This window comes from Notothenia rossii, assembly GCF_949606895.1.
Source record: "Notothenia rossii genome assembly, chromosome: 7".
Taxonomy (NCBI): Eukaryota; Metazoa; Chordata; class Actinopteri; order Perciformes; family Nototheniidae; genus Notothenia; species Notothenia rossii.
Window position 1 is genome coordinate 60,440,993 of NC_136905.1, and position 18,828 is coordinate 60,459,820.

At 38.5% G+C, this 18,828-nt stretch overlaps 1 protein-coding gene across 1 annotated transcript in view; it reads left to right on the plus strand.

Moving 5' to 3' along the window:
* Positions 1-18,828, plus strand: part of kiaa1109 (KIAA1109) — a 149,251-nt gene that overhangs the window by 67,332 nt on the left and 63,091 nt on the right. The window contains exons 45-53 of the mRNA XM_079692224.1: positions 1,162-1,323; positions 3,968-4,152; positions 4,585-4,760; positions 5,571-6,162; positions 9,370-9,568; positions 11,775-12,038; positions 13,990-14,083; positions 16,057-16,107; positions 17,256-17,462. Coding sequence (XP_079548350.1) covers positions 1,162-1,323; positions 3,968-4,152; positions 4,585-4,760; positions 5,571-6,162; positions 9,370-9,568; positions 11,775-12,038; positions 13,990-14,083; positions 16,057-16,107; positions 17,256-17,462 — 1,930 coding nt within the window. The remainder of the gene's footprint in view (positions 1-1,161; positions 1,324-3,967; positions 4,153-4,584; positions 4,761-5,570; positions 6,163-9,369; positions 9,569-11,774; positions 12,039-13,989; positions 14,084-16,056; positions 16,108-17,255; positions 17,463-18,828) is intronic.

Here is an 18,828-nt window from a genome sequence, read left to right on the forward strand (position 1 = left end):
AATAAAATGTTACCTCATTTATCAAATATGAAGAATTCATTTTCAAACATTGATTAAAGCCAATCTTAAAATGATCAAACAAACGCCTGTTTGAGACTCCTCAGTGCACACAAAAACATAACTTGGAGAAATAAATAAATACTGATATGTTATTGATCACCCCTCGATTATGTTCTCTTGTTATGAAATGTTTTCTCATAAATGATGCGGTAAACAGGAGGAAAGAATTACTTTTAACTGACGCTGTTTTGCATTTCTATATGTTGTAGATACGAGCATGGTTTTATATACTATCATGTTTAATCATGTTTTATGCCGTTTGCCAAAACTTGATAAGTCGCTCGTAAAACACAGGAGGTATGGAAACTAAGAACACCAGATGTGGTAAATTGTACAGCTAATATAACACAACACATTAGTTGTATTTCCTTTAACTGGTGGATTATGGATATATAGTTGCTGATCGACAGCCTGGAACACAAACCACCAAATACAAAAACATAATTCAGATCCAGTCGTCATGACTCCACTCCGGAGGGATTCCCCAATCATTTCTTACAGTTTCTCATCAAGGGGGTGTCTCCTGTCCCCGGTACAAACACACTGCCTGAGGAAGCCTATGTGTATGTTTTTTGTCATTAGACTTTTTCGGACCACTAATTTATTTATGTTGGTGACGATCCGACCTCCATGCTGCTACTTTGGTTCAAACTGCATCCAGCAAACAATATGATTTATCTCGACCTTCCCAAAATAACCAAAATCTGACACAGTGTGAGACGTCTTTTTTAGCTGTTCTATCGTCATTTCCTGCGATCTTCTTCATGCAGTCAGTCAAAATGAATGAATGGGCGTTTCTTTGACTATTTATGAGCAAATATGGGCGTTACGTGAAGCCCACAAAAGCTGCACCGCATTTCGAGTTGAGTGTGCACTGCGGTATGTTACGTCTTTGTTTTAACATTACCACAGTCAGGTCCATTCCAACATATGTATTTTTTTTATTTGACCAAAATAACTCTGATTGTATTAAGTTATTGTCTTGTTTCTATCCCAATTTCTTTTTTGATTACCACATATGCCTCAATGATTCAAGATAAAAATGATCCGTCAGCTGTTCCTCTCTAATGACCTCTCCATCTCCTTCCTGTGTGTCCCCAGGAAACAGTTTAGGAACGGACATGATGACGGAGCACCCGCTGCTGTCGGAGCCCTCCTCCGTCAGCTTCTACAACTGGATGTCCAACGCTGTGGGCAACAGGACCGGGGGGGCGGTCCAGGACTCCCCGATGAACCGCTCCCAGCACAACAACCTGCAGACAGGTAGACAGCGTGTGCTTTTAGGGGGCTCTATTTGAAAAAGGGTCAGAAGTAAGCAATATCCTGCAGTCCTTTCTAAAGGGGAACAAAAACTGTTATCCTTTCTTCAAATACACAAGACTCCATTGACAAAAATGTATGAATTAAAATGTATTGTATTGAACAACCCCACACAATTTCAACTTTCCCTTTAAGCACAGTATGTACACCAGATCAGAACTCACATCATGTTGCTGTTTTAGACCCCCCGGACTCTCCTGTCGACCACTACAAGTACCAGCCTCTGCCGTCAGTTCTCAGTCCAGAAGAAGGTCAGGGAGTGTTGCTCAGTGTTGTGCTGACGGTGTTGGTCAACTAGCTAGCTAGCAGTTAGCTTGTCCCCCTTTGGTAGTTTAATAGTCACCTAGAACTCTGTGTCAGTGTTTCCTGCAGACAAAACATAAAACTGATAGTTTTAGTTGTGCAAATAAAATAAGGTGACCATCATTTATGCTGAAGGGAGCTTGATTAGATATTTATCAAAAAGGAATGCTATAGTCTATATGCAATTATTTCAGTTTTTATTCTGACCTTTGTATCTTTTGAAAAATAAGACATACCCAGTTACAGTGTGCACTGTTGTCTATAGCTGTTCTCTACACGTAATAACTTTGTACAATATGACAAGGATACCATTTAAGACAATAATGTTTCTCAATCAATAATCAATTGTGTTCATTTGGCTGTACCATCTACAGCAATCCATGCTTTGGGTTTTTGGTCCAACACCAGGTCTCTTTTTCCTTTGTTCAGTTTGAAATCTTTAAAACCTCATAGGTTAATATAGTGGTCATTAAGGCTGCACAAATGATTGAAATTATATCAAAACCGCAATATGGATTATTCAGTGCAATCTTCAAATCATGTGTTGCACAACATTTGTTTTAATTTTCAAATGTCCCAATATTTGCATATACATTTGACTTCAAAATGAGAATTATGATTAAAAATGATCTGAAGTAAGAATACTGAGATTACACTCAGAAATCTGAGGAAATATTCACAATGTTTTTCTTTTTTTTCTTTTTTAAAAGTCTGAATTCTGAGATTCAAGACAGAATTCTGACTTTATCTCAGATCTCCAAAAACATTGTTACTTATGGCCCTTATCCACTTCCATATTAATCATATCACTATTGAAAATTGCGTTAAAATGAACACATGGTACCCCACATGTACTTTAAAATGTGTGTAATGATATCAAAAGAGTGGATGTGTAGCGTGTTAAACTCTCTGACTGTAGTTCAGGCCTGCAGCCTGTGATGGATGGGTACAGTTGTGCTGTTCGCTCACTGCACATCACTGCTCCTTCCAAACATTATTTAGGAACCAGTGCATTTGAGGTGATTTTAGCAACCTAGAATCTACGAAGCCTCTGCTCATCTGTACTTCCTCTCATTTTCTGAGTCACTTGATCTCTGTGAAGATGCATCTTACCTGCACAGTTTAGCTGATGTGTGGGTGCAATTATGTTTCATGAAAAACGGCTGGATATGAGCCCATGATGATAAGTGCTGCCGTTATCTCCCCACCTAGGTGTCAGTCATTGGCAGCAAAGCATACAGACACATTCAAGGAATGAGATGTTTACACTTCCAAATTGTGCATAAAATGGCCATAAAGTTCCTCTTTACGCTCAGTTAAATGTGACGCCTGCCTTCCATTTAATTCACTCTAACATCTGTGTTTTTAAGGAGGCGGAGAGGTAAAGTGGTTCACCCTGAGGCACTCTGCTCACTCTCTGCTGCTCATGTAACCATCGCGCTGGCTGATGCATCCGTATCATTTCCTTATGTGTCATTGTCAAGGTTTTAGAGGCTGCATAACATGAAGACCCAACAGTCCACCCTAGAATTTTGTTTTGCAAAATTAATCAAATCAGAATGAGGCTTTTGTGACATATATTATTAAATATAGGGAGTATATATCTTTTTTCTATATTTATTTATTTGTTATTTAATTTGTAATAAACGTAGGCAATACAAATATATTTTAAAATAAAATATAGCTACATTAAAATGTAAAATGTTCATATTAAAATATGAAGTTAAATAAAATGTGCAATGAAAGCTATAATACAATTTAAAAAAAATCGTATTAACCCAAATAGCTTGATACAAATGTGCAATAAAAAATAAAATATTTGAAAATAGAATATATATATATATATATATATATATATATATATAATATTTATATAATCATACATTTAAATGAAATTGTGAAATAAAATACAATAAGAATATTCCACAAACATAAGAAGATAAATGAATAGTATGGCCATTCTACAATATTTAACAGTAGAAATGTAAAAATGTGTGTATATTACAAAATATGCAGTGGTTTATAAAGATTGTAATTGTGAAATAAGTACAGTTTCAGTGTATTGCACTCTAAGGTAGGAATTATAAACAATTTTGAGGTATTTGATCCAAAATATAATGATATGATTGAATCCATATGGCCCAACCCTGTATTAACAGTAAAGATCTATATTAAAACCCTGAGCCACTCATGTGTTCTGGGGTGAACTCGTCCTGCAGACATCACACAGCATCAGCTCCAGCTCACACCACATGTATCCTAATCATCTCTTCTACACCTGCAGGTGGGGCGTGCAACCTACCCACAATCCCCTCTGCCTCAGACTTCAACACGGTGCTGTCCAGCGACCAGAACACCCTGGACGGGACGCAGTCCCAGCATTCTCAGCACAGCACCAGCCAGGACGACATGGCTGACATCGAGGAGGGGAACCAGTGCCCGGCCGCTGTCCAGCTGGCCGACGCTCAGGTGCTGTGAACATCAACAATGGAATGCAAATATTTATACAAACATTAGAATTTAAATGAGGAAGGTACAAAAAAACAAACATCACATTAGTAAATAATCCCGGGGGAAACATTTACTCTGTTTTAGAACAAAATATAGTAAAACCATTCCAGTTCCTCAAAATTGGACTTAAAATACAATACTTGGGTAAATGTGCTTAATTTACATTCCACCAATGCTAATGATGTTATGTTAATAATGTAACCTATGCTAGGTGGAAAAACTAATAATTGTTGCTAAAAACAGTGAATTTGCTCTTCGCATATTTGAGTGTACTCTTTACATATCCTTTGTCTTGCATTGATTCATGTTTATCTTCCCGGGTGGTATAATCTGGACAATCTGAGAAAACATGTATCTTATGTGTGTCTTGATCTCCGTTTCCCCCCTCAGGTGGTTTTCAAGCCTTTGCTGAGCTACACAGGCATCCAGGCCCAGGACGCCACTCCTCTCAGCTACAAGATGTACTTTGGAGAGCATCTGTCTTTTTCTGGAAACCTGGAGTGTCTCCGGGCAGACATCGTGGACTCAGACACCTCCAAAGAGCGGAAGAACAAAAGATCCAGGAGGTACGATCAACCCTAGGCAGTAGCTAAACTGATTTGGAAAAAAACACAATATTCAGTGGGTAAAATAAATCCTGACAATAAATCAACAATAAGACTGCAGTGTCATCATATTGTTATATATGTATTTATTTATTGATAACAATAACCCATTATCAGGAAATTAGTTAACATGTTTTTCCTAACTTGTTGATTTCACCATAATATAGAATGAAGGGCTGCATGATTTTTAAGCTTAAAAGATGTTCACGTTTTGTTCCGTCAGTTAATAGCTCACTGACACTTCTATGTGTCTTTAAAAGGCGGTTGCTATGTTGCAAAATGAGACTGATTAGCTCCATCACGGTGAACATTAGCTGCCTTTAGTTTAGCGGTGGTGACTTGAAGTCATAAGATCATATAGTAGCTAGTTCAGCCTAACATTAGCTTTTTACTTGAGATAAAACATCTACCATACAATCCGCTGAACAAAATGTGCAAGTATATTTTGGCCACAGTTAGAACCTTTTCCAGCACTGCAAAATCCAGTGGATATCATTGGATTTTGTCGGAACCCTTGAGATGTTTACTTCCAGGTCTGCCTACGAAAATACATCTTCACTCTATTCGCCCTTATCCCCCTTAAACAACTGTTGCTATCATTTGATGTTCACAGGAAGATGAACCAGTGATAATAAAAAAACACACAACCACACACACACACACACACACACACACACACACACACACACACACACACACACACACACACACACACACACACACACACACACACACACACACACACAACCCTCTCCCTTCCTCTGTCCTCAGACAAGGAATGGTGAACCTCCCCCCGCTGGAGTTCAAGCCGGCGCTGCTCATCGAGACGTTCAGCCTGAACGCGGTGGTGATGGAGAAGTCGACGAGCGCTCCTCAGGGCCCCACCGCGGCCCCGCTGTCCTTCCACGACCTGAACCGCCGCCACTACAACACCTTCCACTGCGACTTCACCACTGCCTGCCAGGCCATCAGCCAGCGGGTGGACATGGCCCTGGTGCGCCTCATCCACCAGTTCAGCACCATGATCGACGACATCAAGGCCACGCAGACGGACATCAAGCTGAGCCGCTACACCGCCGGCTCCGCCTCCCCCACCCCCACCTTCAAGGCGCGGCCGTACCGACACTTCAGGTCGACGGACTTCAGCCGCAGCTCCCGGGGAAGCATCAACGGGGCGGGGCGCAGTGGGACGCAAACACTGAGGAGCAAGAGAGGCGTGGGGGGAGGAGGGGCAGGGGGAGGGGGGGCAGGCGGCGCCGGGGGTTTACCGGCCAATGGACCTCCGTCAGGCATGGACACGCTGGGGAGAAGGGAGCCGAGAGGACGCACCTCCCTGGGAAGATCGGAGCGACGCACCTCCAAGGTGATCATGGTCGAGAAACATGTTTTAAAAATGTATTTCAATTTTACATTCTTATGATAAACATTTGCAACAGCACACAGTTGCTTTTGAGTCAAACAAAAATGGGAAAATTATTGAAAAAAGGAATAATATTACAATCATTTGTGAATATAACAAAAGGGTTAAATAAGGCTCAAATACATTTCAATAAAATCAAACATTCTTCATCTGTACACAACTAGTACACAATGGAGTATATTAGTATTTATAGATTCAAAACATAACGTGTTAATAACAAAAGATATACAAGTCTACAATCTCAGAAACTGCATTCATAATGCTATTAGTTGCCCATTAGTCAAATTCAGATAAAAAACATGATAAAGTGCTTTCAGATTTATTTTTGGGAGTTTTAAGTCTCAAAGGTGACCATACGTTTAAAGATGTCAACTTTCAGCAAAATTGCATAACCCTATGTTCGTAGTGAGTGTTTAGACTTTCAAATTGTTCATGCTCCATTTTGATATTGGCTACGTGGCAACAGGAAAAAAAGAAATTAGGCTGAAACTCGCTGAATTACTTCTATTTTGGATTCAACTGCAGATCATTTTCTCAATTAATTGGTAAATCGTTGGATTTATAAAATGCCAGATATTTTGAAAAAGTCCATCGGATTTTTTGTCTATCTTCATAATTGAAATGCTGAAAAAAATAACAATTTCAAGCCCCATATAGTTAGAACAATTTTGTTCTCCTATTATTTTATTTTTTACTTTTGTTTCTTTGTTGCATTTTTACCTATAACTTATGTAAGAAAGTGAGTTTTTATTTTTATAATAAGAATAGCTTTGTTTTCCAAATCGTTTTGCCACCAAAAGAAATTAGAAATGTAGTTAAACTCCTAAATTGCATAATTTGCGTTTTTTTAAAAGTTGGAACAGCCAAGTATCTCCCCGAGGACTTTAGGGAAATTCTTTCTCAGATAGTGGTAAATGCTCTCAATTATTCAACCTGTCCAGTCCTTCACACTTGTTTAGTAGCATCAGGAATATCATTCTGAAACTTTTCTTCACTCAAACTGTAGAGGGAGCCAGTAGATAGTAAGACGGGAACAGTGTCAGCTGTCGGGGTAGAGTCTTCTCTGCAGCTCTGTTTGACTTCTCACAGGGGAAGTTTTCTTTTCTCCTGACAGTTGGAACATGTACGTCAAACTTGTTGCTTTGAAGTGAAGGGATTTATATCAAAGTAGACAAGGTATCAGATGCCACAACACCTTCGAGAAATATAAACCATGAAATCTCTCTGCAGAAGGACTGAGTCACTTTCCTGCTCACTGGAGTTAATGTCACGAGTTCAGCGGGTCTTCATTACCTGACTCAGGACAGTAAACAGTAGAGCAATGAAAAGAGAAATGATTCAGATATTTACCCCTCAGCTCCATGATGTGACATGTATTTATACACTAACCCTACCCACACCCCACCCATCCCCTGCACCCCCTGCATTGCAATTTGAATTATAGATAAATACAAAATAAATTGATTCCATGTAGGCAAGGCGCATTTATTTATATAGCACATTTCAACACAAGGCAATTCAAATTGCTTTACAAAAATGAAAGACATTAAGAAACATATTATGAAATGACATTTAAAAACACTCATTTAAAAGCAAAGATACATGAATTACAGTTAAAGTGCAGTGTGAGATACACACATCTGAAATGTTTAGGTCTGACTCTCAATCATTGCTAACCTTTTAGAATAAATAGTTTTCTATGACCTCCCTTTCTTTCTACTTTCTTGTTTAACGTATCCTTTAGTTATTTCAAGTGTTTAATGCAACGAACCCCCCTGGTACCTTTTAGTTTTTGCCGAAACTATTCCTCTTTTTTATTTTTAAATGCACATAGTTAAGTTTACCTTGTCTTTTTAGGACTTTTTGTGGTATCCTCCGTGAACCAGGGTCTTCAAACCAAAACGGATTCCTGTACCCCATGGTACTTTTTTAGTTTTCGCCAAAACTATTCATCTTTTTTATAAATGCACATTAGTTAAGTTTAATTTGCCTTTTCTAGGATTTCTTTGGTGTCCCCCGCGAACCAGGGTCTTGAAACCGAAACGGCACATGTAGGGGACTTTAACCACCTACGAGGGGACTTTAACCCCAATAATGACTTAACTACCTACGGGCGGACTTTAACCCCAATACACGTAGGGGACTTTAACCTTAAAAATAAATAAGCCTGAATATATCAATTAAAACCAGCGACAAAATGGCATTTAAAAACAGTCATTAAAAAGCCAAGATATTAAAAGAAACATATACGTGAATAAAAGTTACAGTGCAGTTTAAGATATGAATAGCTCAATTAAAAGCAGCGGCAAAAAGAAAAGTCTTCAGCCTGGATTTAAAAGTAGTCAGAGTTGCAGCGGACCTGCAGGTTTCTGGAAGTTTGTTCCAGATAGTTTGAGCATAATAACTGAACGCTGCTTCTCTATGTTTAGTTCTAACTCTGGTGACAGAAAGCTGACCAGTCCCTGAATTTATTTATTTAATAAATAAATAAATAAATAAAAAGTCCTCTGCTATTCGGCAGGGAGTTTTAAAGGCTATTCATATTATCTATCACAATAAAAACCATTACAAATAGATAGGTGAAAAAATGTATGAATAAATAAAAGGTATTCAAAATCTATAAACTTAAGTACGTTTATGAGAATCGATTACAAATACTATATCAGTAAATAATAGTCGTCTGTTATTTGGGGGACGGGGGGAGGGAGATTTTAAAGGTTATTAATATTTCACATTTGAAACTGACAAATGAGCCCATACAGGAAAATAAGACAGATTAATGATTACATAACTAAACAAATAAATAAACAACCTTAAGTAACAGTTTATAATAGTGTATGAAATACTAATTAAATAAATATTATCCTCTGCTATTCAGGGGAGATTTTAAAAGCTGTCAAAATGAACTATCAAGCGCTGACATTTTTATAGACGCAATCCACAGAGCCACAAAATGTTATCTTCTCAAGTAAAACCAAAATACCGTAAGGCAGATGGAGGACTATTCTGGGATTTCCACTCTAGTCAAATTCAGTGACAAGCTAATAAAGATGTGTATGTCAATATTTATCAGCTTGTCTGGCAGTAAGTGGCTCCTGGAAAACAGCTGTGACATTTCTACTTGTTCGTAACGTGGAGTGTTGTGTTCAGGTGTCGAGGAAGGGCTCTCGTGACGTGGCCGACCACATGGCCATCCAGATGGACGACTCGGACTCCATCACAGTGTCGGAGCAGAGCGAGCCGTCGGCAGAGTGTTGGCAGAACATGTACAAGCTGCTCAACTTCTACTCCCTCATCTCCGACCCCACCGGCATCCTGGAGAAGAGCTCCCCAGAGAACTGTCTGTCAGGTGGGAGTCGGCCCTGGCCACTCATCCTCTTCCTGGTGTCCCTCTATGTATTTCCATTCTGCTTCACTGGGCACAACTACAGTTTATAGCTTAATTGATCTCCTTATGTTTTGAACAAATTGTTGTTGTTCTTTGTGACTTCTCTTCTTCCTTCTATTGCTTTCAAATCTTTATTTTCTCCTCCCTCTTCCTCCTTTCCTCCTCTCCAACCTGAAGTACGCCTTTTTACTGTTTTACGACCACTTTATTGATCCTACTCTAGAAATACTATGCATTCGTCTTTATACTCATACATTTCATGTGTCATTGTACGCATGCTACCTACACAAAAGTCAGTTCTCAGTTGCTGGTATGTTGCATGCAATTATGCATTTAATACTCTATGTTCCATTAATAATGGTAACGATAATCATAATAATAATGATAATAATAATAATGTGCTCTTAGTTTAAATGGCAAAAAACTGATTTATTTCTATTAAATACAGGCAGGAGACACATGAAGGAGATGACATTACAAAATAATAATAATAATATATATATATAGTACAGAGTTAAGGATATTTCAAATAACTACATTGACAATCTAATATGATCTGATTCCTCACAACCTATTTTGTCCCATTTCATGCTGTGTGGATGAAAATAGTCCACAGATGATGAATAGCATTATTTTGTTGGGTGAAAAACAACATTTTTAAAGCTGAATCATAGTCTACATTACATTTTTTTACTACTTAACCTTTATAATTGATCAAGTATATGTTGATTGCATAGCGTAATGTAGTAAAAAGACACCATTGGCATTTAGCTTGGTTCCCAGTAAGCTTCACTTTCACTCTTCAAATCTGTGTGCCACTAGGTACCATAGCCTGGGATAATGAAGGCTCTATTATGGCACAACGCCATGAAAAACAAAATGCAATGCTGTGGAGTGTTTTAAACTCTTCTCCAAAGCATCTACCACTACAAACAATATATGCCATTACATGTCATTCAGCTGATGTTTACATACATACACTTAGCGCAGTGTTTCTCAAACTTTTTCATACCAAGGACCACTTAACCAATACAAAAACACTCGCAGACCACCTAACTCCACAAATATCAAAAAACACATCGTTTTTCTAGAAGAGATTAAAAATCGCCTGAAAATGGTACAAACAAGTGGCAACATGTGTGATGAAGGTGTTGCACTGGGCTATATCATGCAATCGAAAGTGAAACTTAACCTCGCTCCATTGCGGAGATATTCCCGCGAGAGTGCGGAAAACTTAAATGTATTTATTTATTTCAAATGTGAAATTGTACCAATATACTCACGGACCACTAGGGGGCGCTCACGGACCACCAGTGGTCCGCGGACCACACTTTGAGAAGCACTGACTTAGCGGATGAGCGGCAGATGATGGATGCATGGATGGTTGGATAATATATCTAAATATATTCCTTACCTTTTCCCTGACCTGACAATATCTGTCGCCTATAGTAGACGCTGAGAAAAACAGAAACCTTAATGTTAGTCTTTGCGACAACTTCTACAGTGAACACTTGAAACACAAGGGACAGGAGAAGTTAAAAAGTTGTCTTTTACCACAGTAATGTATATGAATCATACACATGTGGTTCTCTACTTCCTTTTCGCTCTATTTTTTTTTTTTTTTTTGGTGAGGCGGAGATCTGTGTGGGAGCTCATCGGAAATAGTTGTACTTACCTTCAGTCAATGTTTCCTGATAATACCTTTTGCTGCTGTAGATGCAACAACTCCCTGAGGGCTTCATTAACTATGAGAGGAGCCTGTAGTAGTGGGACACGTTGATACGATGACAGAATGAGTTCCTGTGGGACTAAACCTTGCTCAGTTATGTTTTAAACTACAGTACAGTAATTGTCACAGGTCCAAAATAGCCTCATGTTAGCAGATAGTTTTTGTATCAAGAGAACGAATAATACATTTTAAGAAGATTACTCTTATAAACAATAGTACTTATTTTGTGGCAAACAGAGGTGACGGGATGAAGTGTAAAAACTAAACGGAAGGGATGAATCGACTTTAAGGGAAAATAAAAAATGCTTTATATAAATAGTGCACTTTTACCCATTGTGGCCAAAATAAGTATTACAACAACAAGCACTTGATCCTGAACTGAGTTATTCTTTTAAATCTCTTCTTCATGTGTATTTACCAAACTTCTTATGCTTGCAGAAGGTGGCCGCCGGCCCTCTGAGCCGTTCTGTAAAGTGATCTTTGAGAACGAGCAGCAGGACAACTCCACCCCCAACAAGCCCCCGGGCTCAGGGGGGCGGCGGCGCAGCCTGGTGAGCTCCGAGCCGCAGCACGTCACGCTCATCGTGTTCGGCATCGGCATGGTGAACCGCACACACTTAGAGGCCGACATCGGAGGGCTCACCATGGAGGCGGAGCTCAAGAAGATCCACGGAAGCTTCACACTGAAGGAGAAGATGAAAGGTGAGGCGGAGATATGTGTGGGTGCTCATCGGAAATAGTTGTACTTACCTTCAATTCCCTGGTGTGTAAAGAAAAAAGCCCTGTGTTTTTTGTGTAGTCTTAAGTAGTGATGGGAAATATGGATTATATCAAATATCATGATATTTTGGACCAAATACCTTGATATTGGTAACGTACAGAAGAGTTCTGAGAAAAAGTAAGAATTCTGAGATTAAAGTCAGAGAAACTTTTACTGTGATTTTTTTAATTTATTTTTTCTGAATTCTGAGCTTTTCTCCGAATGCTGACAATTCGACCGTAACCATAATGTCCATTCATTTGTTGGATCACATCACAGTTTATTCTAACAGAGTTAATATACCTAACTCTTCTCCTTACTTGCACAATTATTTATAATTCAGTATTATTTTCCTCCCTTTAATGCCTTTGTTTGAATGTTAAAGTTATTGTTGGAGGATCCTGGGACTTAAGATGTTCATGGCCAATGCCAAGCTGTAGCCTTGTTGCGTACTGTATGACATGGGCGCGGGAAGGGGGGTGCTGAGGGCGCTGCAGCACCCCCTAGCGGCAGGCAGGGGGTGTGGAGCTCCCCTGTCTGAATTATTATTTGACGGTTATTGCTGCTCCCACTGTGCATAATCTGTGTAATATGTAGCCAATAAATTCCACATTGTTGGTAAAATAATATTTTGGCCTGCCCCGAATGTTTTTTCTGTAGCCCCGGACAATTCTACCTCAATAATATAATACATTAACCGTGCTTTACGTGAATCTCATCAAGACACTAGAAAGGACGGCAGGACTGTCATTTCCCGTGTTCAGTGAATGCAACAGAGGCAAGAAACCAGACCAATCAGAGAGTTGCATGGAAATAAAAGTGTGCTTGTGTCATTCAAGCTCGCGGCTCTGTGTGTGTGCGGAAATAGCGCATTTAGTGTGTGTGAGAGAGGGGGAGAGAGAGAGGGACCGGTGCCAGCAGCAGGGACCGTGTTGTTAGCATCTGGTTAGCTAGCTGCACTAACGGACATCCGGAGCTGTTTGTTCCACAACAAGCTGGAGGAGAGCTCTCCTCTCAGACTGAGAGGCTCAGGTGAGCTAAAGGACTCTCTGAGTGTTTAGATAGTTAACATTAGTCTAAGTTATCTCAGTGGGTCTCAAACGGTTTGGTCAAAAATTATTCAAAAGATTATTTCCGCGGCACACCTTCATATGATCATAATAGTTATAAAAAAAATAAGAGAATAAAGGAAAAACAGTTATGAAATACTATATGGCAGTAAAACAAGAATACAGTTTGAAAGGGGAGTGATTTGTAAAATATCCATAAAGAAAAAGAACATCTGCTTACAGTTGTGTTTCATCTGGGTGTTGAGAGATGTATCCATAGATCTCTTAAAGTTGCTCTCAAAGTGCACCAGATTGATGCTTTTAACTTCAATATTTAAAAAAAATCTTCCCGGGGGAGCATCCCCCCGGACCCCCCTAGAGGAGGTGAGGTCCGCTCTCCACTCGTAAAAAATAGCACTTTACCCCTGTCTATATGCCGTGAGCTGATTATCGAGCCTTCATTGTAACAGTCGCGGGTGTACTGTGTGTTTGCGTGTGGGGAGTTTTTTTGTGCGTGCTCTATAGTGCCCGTAATAGTGTTCACTGGAGTCCAGCACCTCAGCACCCCCACTCAAAATACCTTCCCGCGCCTCTGCGATGACGATGAAGCTTTTGAATAATTCGAAAATGAGTCTTTTGGATGAATTCCATTTTAATAAACAACATCTGTAGACTTTGGCCTTGAATTGTTTTAACCATATATTCTTCTTTTCAGGAGTTTTAAGATATACATTCTAAAGCAATCGGCAAAAAAAATCATTTCATTTCTGTCTGGCAGATAGCAATTCTGATTCAAAGTGAAATCTGTTTGATGTAATCTTTCTTTTCATTTTTTTGTCCACAGATATCCTGCACCAGAAGATGACAGAGACGTGTGCCTCTGCTCACATTGGGGGGGTAAACATTGTTCTCCTGGAGGGCATAACCCCCGACATCCAGTACGTACAATTTCTCTTTAACGTCTCTTTTAAGAGTGGTGCAGCGATGGCTTTTCAGAATATTTCAGGAAACAAATCTCTGGCAAACAATTATGATACTTACACATTTTCTTCAGCAGGAAAATATTGACAATAACATATCTTTTAACCATAAATCAAAGTAGAAAGCTAACCTAATTCTATAACTAACTACATCACAATCGCATGCTTGGAATGTTTAGCGTGATGAGGTTTAGTGGTCTCGTTAAGCCACTTGTTAGCAACAACCGTTTCAAGACGCGTAGAAGCTTCAGACATTCATGAGTGGGGTAATTACTGACATTTTCATGTTGTAGAAAACAACTTGAGAATATCTTCAGCTTGTGTAAACCACAAACCTTTTTTCAGGCATCTAACCAATAACACGTTCAGAAACATGTCAACTTCAAGACAAAGGAACCAAAAGTGATGAAATGCTAACTCATTTCCAAGTTTTAAGACTCATTCCTGCACCACCAAGTGTTTGTCTCATCTTGGAAGAAATGCTTTGAGAAGAAAGTTTACCGATCATTTTTAACAGTGTATTCCTCCAAAACCTTGCTTTCTGAAGTTTGAAATCATTTTTTTTTTTTTTAACTATGTTTCAAAAATACATCAACTATTGGATTTACCTGCGGGAAGGATTTTGAACTTCTCAGCTCAAAAAGTATTATTGTATTGCCTTATTTAAGATACCCAAACAAGAGGTATCTAAATAGTGAGTGTTGTCAAAGAAGAATATCTCAACTTATATAAGAACACAGCAACAGAACTTGCACATAGATGCTTTATTGTCGACTTCCTTAGTAAGTGTCATCTAAAGAGCGGATGCAGTGTTTTCCACAAGCGTTGCCGCTCAGCGTGAGCCAATTACAGAGTCCTTCGCAGCTGGGAAATGTTAAGAGTAGTTTTTGTTTTCACAGCGAGCAATTTCCTCAAAACATAAGCACCCTAATGAAGTTATAAGCCTTGTAGTCATGCACGGAGACAGACTGATGCATCTCCACGCTGCTATGATTCAGTTTCTACTGCTGCTTCAATAAGAAGCTTTTTTTCATCTTCTATTTAACAGACACTGTGAATATAAAACTAACACTTAATCCTATTTTCATACTGTGTGCCCTCAACTGCACTTGTGTCTTTACATGTTTTACTTGGTGCTTTGTAGTTGCTACTGATGTGTTAAACTGTCCCACATTCAGATGTATATAAGAATGATCAACGTAAATGAATGACTAAGACATAGTAAGTCAATATTCAACAACAGTCTCCAATAAAGTCTGTCGGGTCCCTGCTAAAGAATTGTATCTGCAATGATGGCAGACTTTTTCTTCAAAATCCAGATGCAGTTTTCTGGCAAAAAAATGTAACTGTGGTTATCCTTGAAGGCTCCTTTTATTGTGGTTAGAATGTAAGTTCTTTATCAATCAACAGCCTAATAAGTTAATTACTAAGTCATAACTATCAGATCGTGTCAGATAGAAAGATCCAACTAGGAGATACAAAGTTATAATTAAGCGATACAAAGTAGTAATTGTTAGATAAAAAGTCTGAATTAGAAGATACGAATCTAATTGAGATTACGTCCTGATTATAAAATAAAACGTCATAATTTTGACGGAATAACTTGAGAATATGACATTTAAGAGTTTTTATGAGATGAGTCCAAAATAATGAGATAAAAAGTCATAAATATGAGATTATGTCTCAATGATGAGATAAATAGTCAAAATGGATATAAAAAGTCGCTCAAATGTTGTGATTGAAAGTTATTATTACAAGATGAAGTCACAATTATGACATGATGAGATAGAGCAAACCACATTTTCCTTTTGAAATGGCTTGAATAAAACTTTTTTTTCAGTTGATGGTGTCTCTGAACTGTTTCAAACTTTCTTCTGCTTTTCTTCTCCTTTTTGTTTTTACTTTTCTTTTTCTTCAAACTACTTGCATAGACTGGAGGATTTCCCAACATCTCCCACCAGCACAGCTAAACAAGAGTTTCTGTATGTTATTGCTACCATTCAGGGCTCACATCCATTTGTCAATGGAAACACAGCTGCCCTGATTTTACATCCTATATTTGTCTTAGTCCCCTTCATCCGTGTGTATTTGCACTGAACATTTTCTCACGACTCCCCTTAGTAACTCTACGGAAGTCAATTAGGGCCACATGAAAAACATGTATTGAGTTCCGATCAAAAGTGATTTCTTTTTTTGGGTTCTGAGATTAAAGTCAGAATTGTCAAAATGATAAGTTAGAATTCTGACTTCAATTTCAGAATTCTGGACTTTAATCTCGTAATTTACCTTTTTCTTCAGAATTTCAACTTTTCTCTCAGAATTCATACTTCAATCTCAGAATTCTTACTTTATTCTAAAATTGTCAACGAGTTCTGGCTTTATTCTCAGAACTCTGACTTTAATCTCAGAATTGACCTTTTCCTTAGAATTCTGACTTTTTTCTCAGAACTCTGATTTAAATTCCAAATTCTGACTTTTTTTTCAGATTTTATTCTAAGAACTTCAAACTTTTTTCAGAATTCTTGCTTTTGTATCCAACCTAAAAAAACACTTTTGGTCAGAACTTACGGTGATACTTGTTTTACATGTAGCCTTTATTCTCTTCCATATAACTGTGTGTGTGTATATAGCAACGTTCCACCTACTGTACTAGAAACCAAAACATATATAATCAAATGATACTTTAGTCATATATTTTCTTTTATATATGTGTGGAATATGCAATGTTTTCACATTGTAATTTACAAAAACATATGTACATTTTTTGGGGGGTTATTGAAATAGGAAAACATAATGAAATATGGGTAAAATTTCCAGTCTGCCAAAATACTGAAAAATCTTTCAAGCATTCTGATATTTCTGAATGATATACCAGTGTTATTAGTATATTTCAGTATTGCTTTGCATTTTGGCCGTATCGAACGTGTACCATTCATTACCTTCATTCATAGTGGAACATGTGTCACCGTTCTGATTGCGAATGCCCAGGAAAGCGAATGCTGTCCTGAATCTGCATGGTGTCTTACTGTTTGATGTCTTCTCAATAATTCCACTGAATCCATTCATATGTCAACTTCACCTGCCGAAGGTTTTTTATTTCACCTCTTTGAAATTAATTCAATTTTTTCAGAACCGTGGTCAAATGCAACATCGCCAAGTCCCAGGCCCTGTACAGCGCCCAGCGAGGACTGAGAACCAACAACGCAGCCGTCTTCAAAGTGGGGGCCATCATCATCAACATCCCCCAGCACCCGGCCACGCTGCACAGCATGATGGTTCGCAGCTCCCACCAGCTCTCCAAACAGATTTCTGACCTCATCCGCCAGCCATCCAATGCGTACGTCCTCTTTTTATATCTGTCTTTAACGTCTCATTAAAAGCTAGTAAGCCTTGGGCCTCAGTAGGTACAGTAGACAGGTTTATGGCTAGCCCTTACCCTATGGCTTTGAACATGACATTTGTTTTTACAAGTATGTCAGGTTTCCTTTTGTTTAGTTTTATTACATTTTGAAAGTCCAACCTCTATAAAATAGTCTATAATATAGTGGGTAACCATAATCTCAGACATTTAGCGATAAAAATGTCCCCAGTAACTTAGACACATCAAAACCACACAACTTGATCCCATGGCCATAGCAGCATGAAATCATGCATTTTATTATACCCAGTCTTTCAATCTAGAACTCTGGCTCAAATTGGAGGGTGTTCCTATTTCCACCAGATTGGCCCAGTTTGCCCTAAGGGGCAGATAGAGTGGTCCAGCCCAGATAGAGTGGTCCAGCCCAGAAGTTAGAATTGCTAGGGCTCCCTCTACAAAAAGCAAAGGGATTTTCCATTGTATTTTGGAATATTACAGACAATAAGATCTATGGCAAATGCACATTCATGATACTTATATGTTTTCATCATCAGGATAATCCCTCACATTCATCCATCCACAAATTAGCACTACCTTTGGGATTTTTTGAAGCGTAAATGCAATTACCAGAAGCAAAAAGCTTACGATAAGATATAAACAAACTACATCAAGGTTGCATGACTACGCATCACCACCACCAAGCTTAAGGCGGCTAATGTTCAACGTAATGGCGTTTAGAAGTCTCATTTAGTGACTTGTTTGCAAACGATATTTTTATGACAAATAGGCACTTCAGACATTGTGTGGGGGTATTTTGTTTATGTCCTAGATTAAAACGTTAATATCTCTTCATCCTAGGTTGCCCACAGACCTTATTTCAGGCATATATAAACATAATCATATAAAGCGGTTGGCTTGGAGACGAGCAAACCAGAAGTTGTCAAATTTGATCATTTCTGGGTTTGAGGACTCATTCCTGCACCACTCTATACATGTCCCTGTAGTCTACTAAGTTCATTTCTGCTGTATTATATATTTGACAGAATTCATCCAAACTTATGTTGTTGATTGTGAAAAAATCCCTCTTATGTTTATTATACAGAACATAACATGCCGTTAGTCAAAATGGAAATTAAAATAATTTATAATGTCAGATTTCCCCCTATAAGGACATGTGAGCTACTTTTTAAAGGGAGATGTAAAAGGGTTCAAAGCAATTAAAAGCGGACTCTTAAATATTTGACCTGTAACTATATTCAAATCCCTGCATGCATCCATCATGCGACACACTACTGCCATTAGTGTGTGATGTACACTTCATAACAACCTCATAAGAAGTCTTTCA